Source organism: Scyliorhinus torazame, chromosome 22 (genome assembly GCF_047496885.1).
Source record: "Scyliorhinus torazame isolate Kashiwa2021f chromosome 22, sScyTor2.1, whole genome shotgun sequence".
Lineage (NCBI taxonomy): Eukaryota > Metazoa > Chordata > Chondrichthyes > Carcharhiniformes > Scyliorhinidae > Scyliorhinus > Scyliorhinus torazame.
Genome location: NC_092728.1, coordinates 15,725,573 through 15,742,691, shown reverse-complemented (window position 1 = coordinate 15,742,691; position 17,119 = coordinate 15,725,573). Strand labels below are relative to the sequence as shown.

The window sequence follows — 17,119 nt, the reverse complement described above, 5'->3', positions numbered from 1 at the left end:
TCCAAAGTTGCCCTTAGTGTTGGGTGGGGTTACTGGGTTATGGAGATAGGGTGGAGGTGTTGACCTTGGGTAGGCTGCTCTTTCCAAGAGCCGGTGCAGACTCGATGGGCTGAATGGCCTCCTTCTGCACTGTAAATTCTATGATAATCCACGCTACCAAGAATCTTACCATTAGTCCAGTACTCTGTATTCCTGTTACTCCTTCCAAAATGAATCACCTCGCACCTTTCTGCATTAAACTCCATTTGCCACTTCTCAGCCCAGCTCTACAGCTTATCTATGTCCCTCTGTAACCTGCAACATCCTTCCGCACTGTCCACAACTCCACTGACTTTAGTGTCATCAGCAAATTTACTCACCCATCCTTCTACGCCCTCCTCCAGGTCATTTATAAAAATAACAAACAGCAGTGGCCCCAAAACAGATCCTTGTGGTACACCACTAGTAACTGAACATTTCCCGTCAACCACCACCCTCTGTCTTCCAGCTAGCCAATTTCTGATCCAAACCGCGAAATCACCCTCAATCCCATGTCTCCGTATTTTCTGCAATAGCCTACCGTGGGGAACCTTATCAAACGCTTTACTGAAATCCATATATACCACATCAACTGCTTTACCCTCGTCCACCTGTTTGGTCACCTTCTCAAAGAACTCAATAAGGTTTGTGAGGCACGACCTACCCTTCACAAAACCGTGTTAACTATCCCTAATCAAATTATTCCTTTCTAGATGATTATAAATCCTATCTCTTATAATCCTTTCCAAGACTTTGCCCACAACAGAAGTAAGGCTCACTGGTCTATAGTTACCGGGGTTGTCGCTACTCCCCTTCTTGAACAAGGGGACAACATTTTCTATCCTCCAGTCTTCTGGCACTATTCCTGTAAAGATCAAAGGCTGTGCAATCTCCTCCCTAGCTTCCCAGAGAATCCGAGGATAAATCCCATCCGGCCCAGGGGACTTATCTATTTTCACACTTTCCAGAATTGCTAACACCTCCTCCTTATGAACCTCAATCCCGCCTAGTCTAGTAGACTGTATCTCAGTATTCTCCTCGACAACTTTTTCCTGCGTGAATACTAACGAAAAATATTCATTTAGCACCTCTCCTATCTCCTCAGACTCCACGCACAACTTCCCACTACTGTCCTTGACTGGCTCTATCTACTCTTACCCTAGTCATTTTATTCTTGACATACCTATCGAAAGCTTTAGGGTTTTCCTTGATCCTACCTGCCAAGGACTTCTCATGACCCCTTCTGGCTCTTCTTAGCTCTCTTTAGGTCCTTCCTGGCTAACTTGTAACTCTCAAGCGCCCTAACTGAACCTTCACGCCTCATCTTTACATAAGCCTCCTTCTTCCTCTTGACAAGTGATTCAACTACTTTAGTAAACCACGGTTCCCTCGCTCGACCACTTCCTCCCTGCCTGACAGGTACATACTTATCAAGGACACGCAGTAGCTGTTCCTTGAACAAGCTCCACATTTCAATTGTGCCCATCCCCTGCAGTTTCCTTCCCCATCCTATGCATCCTAAGTCTTGCCTAATCGCACCATAATTGCCTTTCCCCCAGCTATAACTCTTGCCCTGCGGTATATACCTATCCCTTTCCATCACTAAAGTAAACGTAACCGAATTGTGGTCACTATCACCAAAGTGTTCACCGATCTCCAAATCTAACACCTGTCCTGGTTCATTACCCAGTACCAAATCCAATATGGCCTCGCCTCTCGTTGGCCTATCTACATACTGTGACAGGAAACCCTCCTTCACACAGTGGACAAAAACGGACCCATCTAAAGTACTTGAACTATTGCGTTTCCAGTCAATATTTGGAAAGTTAAAATCCCCCATAACAACTACCCTGTTAATTTCGTTCCTATCCAGAATCATCTTTACAATCCTTTCCTCTACATCTCTGGAACTTTTCGGAGGCCTATAGAAAACTCCCAACAGGGTGACCTCTCCTTTCCTGTTTCTAACCTCAGCCATACTACCTCAGTAGACGAGTCCTCATCAAACGTCCTTTCTGCCACCGTAATACTGTCCTTGACTAACAATGCCACACCTCCCCCTCTTTTACCACCTTCCCTGAGCTTACTGAAACATCTAAACCCCGGAACCTGCAACAACCATTCCTATCCCTACTCTATCCATGTCTCCGAAATGGCCACAACATCGAAGTCCCAGGCACCAACCCATGCTGCAAGTTCACCCACCTTATTCTGGATGCTCCTGGCGTTGAAGTAGACACACTTCAAACCACCTTCCTGCCTGCCGGTACACTCCTGCGACCTTGAAACCTTACTCATGACCTCCCTACTCTCAACATCCTGCACACTGGAGCTACAATTCAGGTTCCCATCCCCCTGCTGAACTAGTTTAAACCCTCCCGAAGAGCATTAGAAAATTTCCCCCCCCCCCAGGATATTGGTACCCCTCTGGTCCAGGTGTAGACCATCCCGTTTGTTGAGGTCCCACCTACCCCAGAATGAGTCCCAATTATCCAGGTATCTGAATCCCTTCCTCCTGCACCATCCCTCTAGCCACGTGTTCAACTCCTCTCTCTCCCTAGTCCTCGTCTCGCTGGCACGGGTAACAACCCAGAGATAATAACTCTGTTTGTTCTAGCTCTGAGATTCCACCCTAGCTCCCTGAATACCTGCCTTACATCCCCATCCCTTTTCCTACCTTTTCTGTTAAGAGTCAACCTCTTGGTTGGCCGCATTGCTGTGTCTGTCTGGAGTCAGGCTTAGGCCAGGCTGGGTAAGGACTGCAGATTTCCCTCCCCGAAGAGACAATAGCCAAACCAATGATAGTTTCTCACCCTCTATTAGATGAACTTTTAAGATTGCAATTATCATTCCAATCACTCACATCCCGACTTGGAAATATATCGGCCGTTCCTTCACTGTCGCCGGGTCAGAATCCTGGAACTCCCTCCCTAACAGCACTGTGGGTGTACCTACACCACACGGGGACTGCAGCGGGTTCAAGATGGCGGCTCACCCACCACCTTCTCGAGGGGTAATTAGGGATGGGGAATAAATGCTAGGCCTGTAGCCAGCGACACACAAATCCCTTGAAAGAGTAGGGTGAAAGGTCGAGGGGTGGCACGGTGGCGTAGTGGTTAGCACAGCTACCTTACAGCGCAAGGGACTCGGGCTCAATTCCATTTTCAGGTGCCTGTCTTTGTGAAGTTTGCATTTTCTCCCCGTGTCTGCGTGGGTTTAATAATAATGAGAATAATCGCTTATTGTCACAAGTAGGCTTCAATGAAGTTACTGTGAAAAGCCCCTAGTCGCCACATTCCGGCGCCTGCTCGGGGAGGCCGGTACGGGAATTGAACCCGCGCTGCTGGCATTGTTCTGCATTACAAGCCAGCTGTTGAGCCCACTGTTTTCCTCCGGGTGCTCCGGGTTCCTCCCTCAATCCAAAGATGTGCAGGTTAGGTGGACTGGCCATGATCAATTGCCCCTTGTGTCCAAAGATGTGCAGCTGATTGTGGGGTTCCGGGGTTAGAATGGGGGAGTGGGCCTAGTTAGGGTGCTCTTTCCGATGGTAAGTAAGACTCGGTGAGCCGAATGGCCGCCTTCTGCAGAGTTGGAATTCTATGGTGCTGTGTGTTTGAATTTAACTTCACCGTGGAGAAGCCTGGGTGTCTGGGATGACTGCCCAGCGACATTCTTCCCCAGCAGAACTTGTGGGGTGGGGAGAGCTCACTCCCACGGGGAGTGGGGAGAATGTGGGACTGGCTCCCACGGGGAGTGGGGAGTATGCGGGACTCGCTCCCACGGGGAGTGGGGAGTATGCGGAACTCGCTCCCACGGGGAGTGGGGAGAATGTGGGACTCGCTCCCACGGGGAGTGGGGACTATGCGGGACTCGCTCCCACGGGGAGTGGGGAGAATGTGGGACTCGCCCCCACGGGGAGTGGGGAGAATGTGGGACTCGCTCCCACGGGGAGTGGGGAGAATGTGGGACACGCTCCCACGGGGAGTGGGGAGAATGTGGGACTCGCTCCCACGGGGAGTGGGGAGAATGTGGAACTCTCTCCCACAGGGAGTGGGGAGAATGTGGGACTCGCTCCCACTGGGAGTGGGGAGAATGTGGGACTCGCTCCCACGGGGAGTGGGGAGAATGTGGGACTCGCTCCCACGGGGAGTGGGGAGAATGTGGGACTCGCTCCCACTAGGAGTGGGGAGAATGTGGGACTCGCTCCCACGGGGAATGGGGAGAATGTGGGACTCGCTCCCACGGGGAGTGGGGAGAATGTGGGACTCGCTCCCACGGGGAGTGGGGAGAATGTGGGACCCGCTCCCACGGGGAGTGGGGAGAATGTGGGACTCGCTCCCACGGGGAGTGGGGAGAATGTGGGACTCGCTCCCACGGGGAGTGGGGAGAATGTGGAACTCACTCGGACAAGGAGCGGGAAGAAAGTGGAACTCTCTCCCACAGGGAGCAGAAGCGTGTGGGACTCGCTCCCTCCGGGACTGGTTGAGGTGAATCGTGCCGATTGTATTGAAGGGAGGGGGATGACTAGATGAGTACATCAGGGAGAAGGGGATAGAAAGCTTTGGCTGAAAGGCTGCGATGTAATGGGCAGACAGTTGGTGCAGCATCGGTTGGGGCCGAATGGCCTATTTCTGAGCTGCGTGTCCTGATGTGTCTCGGGGAAACAATGACGTTTTTCCTTCTCTGTCTCCCACAGGAGAAGCCCTGTCCTCCGATTGAAGAGGAGGAAATCCAGGAGCCTCCGATCCAACTGGTACGTGGGACTGGGGGCAGCGCCATCCGTCTTTCTTCTTGGCTAGCGCGCCTGTCGCCGTTCATGGGCCATTGCGGGCAGAGGGTGGGTGACTGTTTCCGCGCCACTGCCTCCCATCCCCGTCTTCTCAACCTCACCCCCTCGTCTGAGATGATAAATCACCACCAACCAGCTCGCCCCCTGAAAGGGGAAAGCAGGCTATGGTCACCAGGTTCTGTGGCGACTTGACCGTTATTTTAGTCCCACGCTCCCTCTCACGACCCCTGGATCTTCCCTCCACCACATCCCTGCAAATTCTTCCCCTTCCAATATTAATCCAATTTCTCCCTGCTGATGTCGAATCTGCTCCCACCGCCCCTTTTGGGCAGGGCCTTCCAGATCACTACTCGCTGCCTCAAACAGTAAAATTCTCCTCATCCACCCCCCCCTCCCCCTGATTATCAAACATGTGCCCCCTCACCCCGGGTTACTGACCCTCCTGCCACCGAGAAACACTTCCTCCCCCTTGACCCGATCGAAACGTCTTGCTTACGAACATCTCAATTCGATCTACCACCGCCACCCTCCCCTCGCCTCCCCCAATCTCCTCTGCTCGAAAAGAGCAATCCCAGTTTCTCCACATCACCCGGCTCCCTCTGGCATTGCCTCGCCAAGGCCTTCAGTCACTTTTGGGGGATGGGGCGAGGGGTGCGGGAGGTTGCCGCCAGGGACCTATTGCCTTCAAAATACCATGGGCGGAAAGCAGAGGGTGGGCGTGGGGAGGGCCAAGGGCTTTGAGTTGGGTATGTGCAGCATGCGGGGTTGGGGGCGATGCTGTTGGGGAAGGTGACGTAAGGAGGCAGGTAAGATTACCCAAGTGTCTCCCGCATGTTGCAAATTGTGTCAGGTTGCTTTGCAAAACTTCTGTGCCAGTGTAATCTGTGGTGGTGCGTCGCTGTCAATGTCCAGTCTCGCGCCGGTTGGCCTCGTGCAGAGTTCCCACTGTTTATCGGTTACAGCCACTGCACCCTGTCTCTCCCCCCGCCCCCCGGCCCCAAGGTGAACCTGACCCTCCCAACGATGCCCACCGTTAGCCCGTCGTGTGGCGAATCGGGACAATGCTGCCCTTCTCCTGCTGGGCCGACCCTTGCTCCACCCGATCGCCTTTCTCGACGATTCACGCGTCCCTTGCACGCGCTCTCACCCCACCTCTCAGTTGTGTCCCTGCCCGGTCCATTTTTCATGCCTTCGTCTTCCTGCGTTTATGTTGTGCACTCGCACGCTTCCGGTATCACATTGTGTCCCTCAATGTCGGCCCCTCTGCTCCATGCACATCTTTCTGCCCCCACGTCAGCTGCCTCCCGCCCCACCTACTTCACCCATATCCTTCTATTCATATCGCCTCCCATGTGTTTATCCAGCTTCTCCCTCCTTAAAGCTAGCGACAGGATTCACCTCAAAGGAAGAGAGTAGCTAAAGTGAATGTTGGTGGAGGAGACCGGGGAGTTACCAGTGGGGATGACAGAAATGGGGGAGACGTCAAATCAATATTTATTCGCAGAATTCACAGTGGAGGACACTAGTACCATCCCAATTGTTTCGAGTTATTTTTCTCCAATTAAGGGGCAATTTAGCGTGGCCAATCTACCCACCCTGCACATCTTGTTGTGTTGTGGGGGTGAGATCCACACAGTCACGGGGAGAATGGGCAAAACTCCACACGGGCATTGACCCAGGGCTGGGATCGAACCCGGGTCCTCGGTGGCGTGAGGCAGCAGTGCTAACCACTCTACCACCGTGCTGAACCGTACCACCCCAATTGTAACGGGGAATGCAGAGGTAATAGAAAGTAAGGAACTTAGAAGTTTCTCCCCAATGATGATGGTTGTTCTAAACAAATGATAGCGGTTGAAGGCAGATAAGTCCCCTGGGTTGGATGCCCTACATCCTGGGGTCTCAAAGGAAATGGCAGCGGAGAAGTTGAATCCATTGGTTCTAATAGTCCAGAATTCACCGGATGCGGGAAAGGTTCCAGTGGATTGGAAAAATACTAATGTAACCCCTTTATTCAAAAAGGGAGGGAAACTATCGACCAGTTAGTTTAACATCTGTTATTGGAAATTCTTAGAATCCATTATTCAGGAAGTAATATCAGGACGTAGGAAAAGTGAGAACGCTATCCATCTGAGTCGGCATGATTTTATGAAGGGCAAATCATGATTTTTGTAAAATTTAGAGTACCCTATTCATTTTTTCCAATTAAGGGGCAATTTAGCGTGGCCAATCCACCTACCCTGCACATCTTTGGGTTGTGGGGGGAAAACCCACGCAGACACGGGGAGAATGTGCAAACTCCACACAGACAGTGACCCAGGGCCGGGATCGAACCTGGCACCTCGGCGCCGTGAGGCCGCGGTGATAACCACTGCGCCACCGTGCTGCCCTCTTTGGGGGGAGTGGGGGGAGCAAATCATGTTTGCCGAATTTGCTAGAGTTCTTCAAAGATGTAACAAGCCAAGTGGATAATGGGGATCATGTAGATGTAGTATATCTAGACTTCCGGAAGGCTTTGATAAGCTGCCGCACAGAAGGTTAATACACAAGGTTAGATTACATGGGGTTAGAGGTGATTTATTCACTTGGATAGAAGACTGGCTGACGGACAGAAGGCAGAGAATCGGGATAAATGGGTCTTTTTCTGGATGGCAAGATGTAACTAGTGGGGGGCCACAGGGTCAGTCCTCGGACCCCAGCTATTTACAATCTATATTAACGACTTAGATACAGGGATAGAAGGTTCTATAGCCAAATTTGCAGACAACAAAAAAAATAGGTGGGACAGTAAGTTGCAACGAGGAAATAAGAACCTTACAAATAGATAAACATAGGTTTGGAAAGTGGGCCAAAATGTGGCAGATGGAGTTTAGCGTGGATAAGTGAGAGGTTATGCATTTTGGTCGGAATAATGGAAAGGCAGCTTATTATCTAAATGGGGAGAGGCTTCGGGGGACTCCGGTGCAGAGGGATCTGGGAGTCCGAGTGCATGAGTCACAGAAAACTGCAGCAGGAACTAAGGAAGAAAAATGGAATTTTAATAATAATAATAGCTTATTGTCACAAGTAGGCTTCAATGAAGTTACTGTGAAATGCCCTTAGTTTGGCATTTATAATAAAAGGAATAGAAAATAAAAGTAGCCAAGTGTTACTGCAACTGTGCAAGGTATTGGTGAGACTGTACCTGTAGTACTGGGTACAGTTTGGCTCCCCTTAGTTGAGCGGGGATGTAGTGTGGTATTGGAGGAAGTTCAGAGGAGGTTCGTTAGATAGATATGAAGAGAGATTGAGCAGCTTAGGCCCTAACTCTCTCGAGTTCAGAAGAATAAGGAGAGACCTAATTGAGGTATATAAGATGATAAACGGTATTGATAAAGTAGACATGGAGCGGATACCTTCCTCTTGTGGGGCAATCTTAGAATGCAAGGTCAAAGTTTTAGGATGAGGATTTGAAAAGGAGACGAGGAGAAACTACTTCCCGCAAAGGATCGTGAATCAGTGGAATTCACTTCCCCAGAGCGGCGGATGCTGGGACAAAGTAGATTTGAGGAGATAGATAAATGTTTAATTGCTTGAAGGGTCATGGAGAACGGGCAAGAAAGTGGAGTTGAGGCTGAGCGATCAGCCATGATCGTATTGCATGGCAGAGCGTGCTCCAGGGGCTGAATTGCCTACTCCTGCTCCTCGTTATATTTAACCATACCTTGATTGGCTTTATTAGTGACTATCTTGCATTGATGGGCTCCCAGCATCGTCTCTACATTTACATGACTAGAATCCCTTCATAATCACGAAAGCCTTTATTACTAGGCCTCAGGCTTCCCCTTTCTAGAGAAATGTCCCTTTGCCAGGACTCATGGCACAGCCCCATTCACCTTAGAGGGGGAAACCTTCCCCCTCTTCCTCCCCCCCACCCCCATTTCCGTGCTTGTCTCTACTCTCTCTCTCTCTCTCTCTCTCTGTTCTGTTCCGCACACCTGCCCCACACATCATTCGCGTAGCCAATGTGTACCAGCAACACTCTCACCTCCACTCGGGGGTTTGGGGGAAGCAGATCCTTTGGGAATGGCCTCTTCTGCCCGTTTGACAGTTGTGGCCAGACCGGGGAGTGAGTTGAGCTGCCTTGACCCCTGTCCGGAGAGGTAGGCCCGAGGTTGAACGTGTCGACCCCCCCCCCTTCCCCTCAGAATCCGACATGTTTCAATAAGATCGCCTCTCGTTCTAAACTCCATTGAGTACAGACCCTGACCTGCTCAACCCTTTCCTCGTCGGAAAAAAACCCCAGGAATCGGCCCCGTCAACCTTCTAAGAACGGTGATGTCCTTGAGCCTGTATATGCCAGTCAATCAGTTGGATGAGTTGGATGAGTTTGGTGATAAGTGTCCCTGTGGTAAAAGGTGTGGTGAGGTTCCCATTCTCCCGTTACCATGGCCACGAGTACCTCGCTGTTCTAACTGGCTGGCTCTACATTTTCACTCATTGCTGTGTTGTAACCCACGTGACTCTCTCTCTCTCTCTCTTTCTTTGTCTTTTCAGTTCGCTCCAGTGCCAATATATGTGTCCGAAGATTTTATTCATTATTATAATGTTAATTCTGAGTTTCTCGTGAGTTGAATTTTCTCCCCCCAACCCACCCCCCACCACTCCTGCTTGTTTTTAATTTATTCTGCACTCCTACCCCCTCACTGTCTCTTCCCCAGTCCTCAACTTGCATGTGGAGGCCACGCAATCCTGCGGTTGTTTCAGCTTCCTCGTTTGTTGGTTCAAGTTCTTCAGTCCAATTTAGATACACGCACAGTTCATCCAAATGTAGAGATGCGATGGGCCCGAAATACCTTCCCGTTCACTCCCACTGTCCACAATCCCAATGGACCCAAACCCCTTCCCGTTCACTCCCACTGTCCACAATCCCAATGGACCCAAACCCCTTCCCGTTCACTCCCACTGTCCACAATCCCAATGGACCCAAACCCCTTCCCGTTCACTCCCACTGTGCACAATCCCAATGGACCCAAACCCCTTCCCATTCACTCCCACTGTACACAATCCCAATGGACCCAAACCCCTTCCCATTCACTCCCACTGTGCACAATCCCAATGGACCCAAACCCCTTCCCATTCACTCCCACTATCCACAGTCCCAATGGACCCAAACCCCTTCCCATTCACTCCCACTGTACACAATCCCAATCGACCCAAACCCCTTCCCATTCACTCCCACTGTGCACAATCCCAATGGATCCAAATCCCTTCCATTCACTCCCACTGTGCACAATCCCAATGGACCCAAACCCCTTCCCATTCACTCCCACTGTACACAATCCCAATGGACCCAAACCCCTTCCCATTCACTCCCACTGTGCACAATCCCAATGGACCCAAACCCCTTCCCATTCACTCCCACTGTCCACAGTCCCAATGGACCCAAACCCCTTCCCATTCACTCCCACTGTACACAATCCCAATCGACCCAAACCCCTTCCCATTCACTCCCACTGTGCACAATCCCAATGGATCCAAATCCCTTCCATTCACTCCCACTGTGCACAATCCCAATGGACCCAAACCCCTTCCCATTCACTCCCACTATCCACAGTCCCAATGGACCCAAACCCCTTCCCATTCACTCCCACTGTCCACAATCCCAATCGACCCAAACCCCTTCCCATTCACTCCCACTGTGCACAATCCCAATGGATCCAAATCCCTTCCATTCACTCCTACTGTGCACAATCCCAATGGACCCAAACCCCTTTCCATTCACTCCCACTGTCCACAATCCCAATGGACCCAGACCCCTTCCCATTCACTCCCACTGCACAATCCCAATGGACCCAAACCCCTTCCCATTCACTCCCACTGTCCACAATCCCAATGGACCCAAACCCCTTCCCATTCACTCCCACTGTACACAATCCCAATGGACCCAAACCCCTTCCCATTCACTCCCACTGTGCACAATCCCAATGGACCCAAATCCCTTCCCATTCACTCCTACTGTGCACAATCCCACCTCCACCCCCGGGCACACACTGTAAATTCAGTGGCGTGTGGCTTGTACATGTGCCTAGATTGAACTGTTTGAAGTTGTAACTTCATTAACCTCACACCTTTGCGTTGCTGCTCCCAGTCCAATTGTTTGAGTGTGTGTGTGTGTGTGTGTGTGTGTGTGTGTGTGTGTGTGTGTGTGTGTGTGTGTGGCCGAGGCGAGCTTGTACTCGCCAACATCCCACTGTGAATGGACCTGATGGGTACCAGGGTGGGTGAGAGGCTGGGCAGCATCCAGGGTTGGGGGGGGGGGGGGCAATGCCTGCCCTTCACGATGAAATAGGGACGGGTTACTGGTGGGGTCTCCAGCTGTGATTGGACATACTTTATCACGTCACCTCCCGCAGCTCCGCCCTCACGACTGCCTTACGGCCAATAGGACAGTGGACAGCTTCCTTAATACCCGATTGGTTGATCCTTGATTTAACGGTGAAGCAACCCTATCTGCTCCCCCACTCAGAGCCTGCCATCAGCTGAGCAGTAAGACGGGAAGAATTTCTGTGCAGGCTCCATTCTCCATTGGGATAATGGGTTTTTCTCCAGGATTTCTCCCGGTGATTAATACTTGGCCATTGCAGATTTTGGCACCGGGGCCCCTATGGTTTCCATGGGGACATTGTGAATTGTCTGGTCGCCTCCCATTCAGACGCTTCAGCACAACAGGCTGAGTACGGCATTCTCCTCCAGAACTGTTGCCAGCAGGAGTCACGGACTCTCCACACACGCACACGCACACACACGCTCTCCGCTGAGTGTGCGCTGGATTCACAACTTGGCCACCCAGCAGGCTTCCCATCGGGTCAATGATGAAGCCACAGCTTTGAAATGGAGTCAGACAGCAGCAGATTGAAGAATGTGTGAGCTCAAGAAGATAACCGTCCGTGGCCACAGGTTCCATGCTCTCTCTCACTCGCGCGCGCCCGCTCTCTCTTATCCTCCCTCCCCCACCCTATCCCTTCCACCCTCTCCTTCCCTCTTTCATACTTCCCCCTATCACATTCAACCTCTCATTTATACATCCCTCCGCTCTCTGGGCCCTCGCCGTTTCCACGTCTATGGTCCCTCATCTGTATGCCCCCCCCCTCCCCTGTAGCCCCTCACATGCATCCTCACACCCCCCTCTATGGGCCCACACCTCCCTCTCTGGGCCCACATGCCCCTCTCTGGGCCCGCGCCCCCCTCTCTGGACCTGCGCCCCCCTCTCTGGGCCCACGCCCCCCTCTCTGGGCCCGCGCCCCCCTCTCTGGGCCCGCCCCCCTCTCTGGGCCCACGCCCCCCCTCTCTGGGCCCACGCCCCCCCTCTCTGGGCCCACGCCCCCCCTCTCTGGGCCCACGCCCCCCTCTCTGGGCCCGCGCCCCCCTCTCTGGGCCCGCGCACCCCTCTCTGGGCCCGCGCCCCCCTCTCTGGGCCCGCGCCCCCCTCTCTGGACCCACGCCCCCCCTCTCTGGGCCCGCGCCCCCCTCTCTGGACCCACGCCCCCCTCTCTGGGCCCGCGCCCCCCTCTCTGGGCCCACGCCCCCCTCTCTGGGCCCACGCCCCCCTCTCTGGGCCCACGCCCCCCTCTCTGGGCCCACGCCCCCCTCTCTGGGCCCACGCCCCCCTCTCTGGGCCCACGCCCCCCTCTCAGGGCCCGGGCCCGCGCCCCCCTCTCTGGGCCCATGCCCCCCCCTCTGGGCCCACGCCCCCCTCTCTGGGCCCACGCCCCCCTCTCTGGGCCCGCGCCCCCCTCTCTGGGCCCGCGCCCCCCTCTCTGGGCCCGCGTCCCCCTCTCTGGGCCCGCGCCCCCCTCTCTGGGCCCGCGCCCCCCTCTCTGGGCCCGCGCCCCCCTCTCTGGGCCCGCGCCCCCCTCTCTGGGCCCGCGCCCCCCTCTCTGGGCCCGCGCCCCCCTCTCTGGGCCCGCGCCCCCCTCTCTGGGCCCGCGCCCCCCCTCTCTGGGCCCGCGCCCCCCTCTCTGGGCCCGCGCCCCCCTCTCTGGGCCCGCGCCCCCCTCTCTGGGCCCGCGCCCCCCTCTCTGGGCCCGCGCCCCCCTCTCTGGGCCCGCGCCCCCCTCTCTGGGCCCGCGCCCCCCTCTCTGGGCCCGCGCCCCCCTCTCTGGGCCCGCGCCCCCCTCTCTGGGCCCGCGCCCCCCTCTCTGGGCCCGCGCCCCCCTCTCTGGGCCCGCGCCCCCCTCTCTGGGCCCGCGCCCCCCTCTCTGGGCCCGCGCCCCCCTCCCTGGGCCCGCGCCCCCCTCTCTAGTTTCGCGCCCACGCCCCCTCTGTACATTTACTTGTTGTCTCTTTCTCTCGCACTCTGCCACTGACCCGGCTTCCTGACTTTGTTCCACTCTCACCATTTGACCCCTGACTCCCTCCCTGCTCTCCCTCCTGGCCTCCCACAAACCTGTCCCCCGCCCCCATCCTCCCTCTTTCCCCCGCACCCTAACCTCTCCTGTCGACCAGCTGCGGAGGGGGCAGCTGCCCATTCCTCTAGCCCAGAGCTTGTTTTGTGTATCCGAGCTGCTTGCATGAGCTTTGTGTTGCCTGCCTGTCGTGTTTTCCCTGCCCTGCAACCACCCCCATAGACAACCCCCCCCCCCTTTGAATAGACCTGTGCACCGCAGAGGGTGGGGTGGGGGTTCGGGAATGGGGGGGGGGGGGCTGCGAGCCGCTGACTCACGTCTTCTGCTCTTGCTCCCCCCCCCCCCCCCCCCCTCCCCCAACCCCCTCTGCAGCTGAAGAACAGCCGGAGCAGACGCAACAACCGCAGCTGTGGGGAGTGCGAGGCCTGCCTGCGGCCTGTGGACTGCGGAGCCTGCGATTTCTGCATGGACAAGGCGAAATTTGGAGGCTGTAACACACTGAGGCAGAAATGTCGCTGGAAACAGTGCTTGCAATTTGCATCCGTGAGCCTCCCCCTGATCTTTCTCCCCTCCTGTCAGACTGATGGTCCCCTTAACATTGTACCGCGCGTGCTAAGCTTGGCGGGCCCAAGGTCCCCGCGGCTGCTCCCCGCCCAGTTAATCCCCGCCCAGTTAATCCCCGCTCACCCCCTCCCCCACAAACCGTTTCCCCGCGTAAACTCCCTCGCAATTCCTGAACGCCCCGACTAAATCTCCCCCATTCCGTGAGTGCCGAGTGGGGAAGGGTAGCACCGGAGCCAATCCTGACGCGCTTTCTGGGGGTGCCCACTGCGGGGCAAAGGCTTCCCAATCCCACCGCCATGGCATAAGGAGGGGCTCAAAGTGAACCGCCACTTTCTGCTCAGCGCCGGGATGCGACTGGTACACAATCACCACGGCCCTCTCTGTGCCAACGTAAACAATCCCACATTCTCTAGGCAACTGATGGCCCATCGCTAGTATGGCTTTGATGGAGGGATGGCCTCCATTAGTGCAATCGTCATTACCTCAGGGTGTCATGGTAGCACCAGACAACCAGTTGGGTACCTTTGCAGTGTAGTCGCTTTTGTCGGAAACTGGGCAAGATCTCGGGGACAGTAGTCTGATAATAAGCCAGGGCATCTCTCTTGGTGACATTGGTGGAGGGATACAAATAGACCCCAGGATACCGATGGGGGGAGCTGCAATCTCCACCACTGCTCCGCCAATAGGTCCACTTGAGGGTGCAGACAAGGAACCCTGGGTTTAACATCCCGAAAGACAGCACCTCTGACAGTGCGGTGCTCCCCCAGCACTGATCCTCCGACAATGCAGCGCTCCCTCAGCACTGACCCTCTGACAGTGCGGCGCTCCCTCAGCACTGACTCTCCGACAGTGCGGCGCTCCCTCAGCTCTGACCCTCTGACAGTGCGGCGCTCCCTCAGCACTGACCCTCTGACAGTGCAGTGCTCCCTCAGCACTGACCCTCCAACAGTGCGGCGCTCCCTCAGCACTGACCCTCCGACAGTGCGGCACTCCCTCAGCACTGACCCTCTGACAGTGCGGCGCTCCCTCAGCACTGACCCTCCGACAGTGCGGCACTCCCTCAGCACTGACCCTCCGACAGTGCGGCGCTCCCTCAGCACTGACCCTCCGACAGGGCGGGGCTCCCTCAGCACTAACCCTCCGACAGTGCGGCGCTCCCTCAGCACTGACCCTCCGAAGTGCGGCACTCCCTCAGCACTGATCCTCCAATAGGGCGGTGTTCCTCAGCACTCGCCCTCCTAACTGTGCGGCACTCCCTCAGCTTTGACTCTCCGACAATACAGTGCTCCCTCAGCACTGACCCACCAAATGTGGTGCCCCGTCTTGGCACTGACCCTCTGACAATGCGGCCCTGTCTCGGCACTGACCCTCTGACAATGCGGCCCTGTCTCGGCACTGACCCTCTGACAATGCGGCCTTGTCTCGGCACTGACCCTCCAACAGTGCGGCACTCCCTCAGCACTGACCCTCCGACAGTGCGGCGCTCCCTCAGTACTGACCCTCCAACAGTGCGGCGCTCCCTCAGCACTGACTCTCCGACAGTGCGGCGCTCCCTCAGCGCTGGCCCTCAGACAGTGAGGCACTCCCTCAGCACTGACCCTCCGAATGTGTGGCGCTCCTTCGGCACTGACCCTCCGACAGTGCGGCGCTCCCTCAGCACTGACCCTCCGACAGTGCCGCGCTCCTTCAGCACTGACCCTCCGACAGTGCGGCGCTCCCTCAGCACTGACCCTCCGACAATGCAGAGCTCCCTCAGCACTGACCGTCCGACAGTGCGGCGCTCCCTCAGCACTGACCCTCCGACAGTGCGGCGCTCCCTCAGCACTGACCCTCCGACAATGCAGAGCTCCCTCAGCACTGACCCTCCGACAGTGCGGCGCTCCCTCTGCACTGATCTTCCAACAGTGCGGCGCTCCCTCCGTACTGGCCCTCTGAAAATGCGGCGCTCCCTCAGCACTGACCCTCCGACAGTGCGGCACTCCCTCAGCACTGACCCTCCGACAGTGCGGCGCTCCCTCCGTACTGACCCTCTGAAAGTGCGGCGCTCCCTCGGCACTGACCCTCCGACAGTGCGGCACTCCCTCAGCACTGACCTTCCGACAATGCGGCGCTCCCTCAGCACTGACGCTCTGACAGTGCGGCACTCCCTCAGCACTGACCCTCCGACAGTGCGGCGCTCCCTCAGAACTGAGCCTCCGACAGTGCGGTGCTCCCTCATCACTGACCCTCCAACAGTGCGGGGCTCCCTCAGCACTGACCCTCTGACAGTGCGGCGTTCCCTCAACACTGACCCTCCGACAGTGCGGGGCTCCCTCAGCACTGACCCTCCAACAGTGCAGCGCTCTCTCAACACTGACCCTCCAACAAGTCAGCGCTCCCTCAACACTGACCCTCCGACAGTGCAGCGCTCCCTCAGCACTGACCCTCAGACAGTTCGGCGCTCCCTCAGCACTGACCCTCCGACAGTGCGGCACTCCCTCAGCACTGACCCTCCGACAGTGCAGTTCTCACTCAGCACTGACCCTCCGACAGTGCGGTGCTCCCTCAGCACTGACCCTCTGACAGTGTGGCGCTCCCTCAGCACTGACCCTCCGACAGTGCGGTGCTCCCTCAGCACTGACCCTCCGACAGTTAGGCGCTCCCTCAGCACTGACGCTCTGACAGTGCGGCACTCCCTCAGCACTGACCCTCCGACAGTGCGGCGCTCCCTCAGAACTGAGCCTCCGACAGTGCGGTGCTCCCTCATCACTGACCCTCCAACAGTGCGGGGCTCCCTCAGCACTGACCCTCTGACAGTGCGGCGTTCCCTCAACACTGACCCTCCGACAGTGCGGGGCTCCCTCAGCACTGACCCTCCAACAGTGCAGCGCTCCGTTAACACTGACCCTCCAACAAGTCAGCGCTCCCTCAACACTGACCCTCCGACAGTGCAGCGCTCCCTCAGCACTGACCCTCCGACAGTTCGGCGCTCCCTCAGCACTGACCCTCCGACAGTGCAGCACTCCCTCAGCACTGACCCTCCGACAGTGCGGCTCTCCCTCAGCACTGACCCTCCGACAGTGCAGTTCTCACTCAGCACTGACCCTCCGACAGTGCGGCGCTCCCTCAGCACTGACACTCTGACAGTGTGGCGCTCCCTCAGCACTGACCCTCCGACAGTGCGGTGCTCCCTCAGCACTGACCCACCGACAGTGCGGCACTCCCTCAGCACTGACCCTCCGACAGTTCGGCGCTCCCTCAGCACTGACCCTCTGACAGTGCGGCGCTCCCTCAGCACTGACCCTCTGACAGTGCGGCGCTCCCTCAGCACTGACCCTCTGACAGTGCGGCGCACCCTCAGCACTGACCCTCCGACAGTGCGGCA

The 17,119-nt window shown here is 56.2% G+C and overlaps 1 protein-coding gene across 1 annotated transcript in view; it reads left to right on the top strand.

Annotated features, from left to right (window-relative positions):
• LOC140399439 (uncharacterized) overlaps window positions 1-17,119 on the top strand; it is a 165,152-nt gene that overhangs the window by 90,839 nt on the left and 57,194 nt on the right. Inside the window, exons 17-19 of the mRNA XM_072489017.1 lie at window positions 4,715-4,771; window positions 9,341-9,409; window positions 13,564-13,734. Coding sequence (XP_072345118.1) covers window positions 4,715-4,771; window positions 9,341-9,409; window positions 13,564-13,734 — 297 coding nt within the window. The remainder of the gene's footprint in view (window positions 1-4,714; window positions 4,772-9,340; window positions 9,410-13,563; window positions 13,735-17,119) is intronic.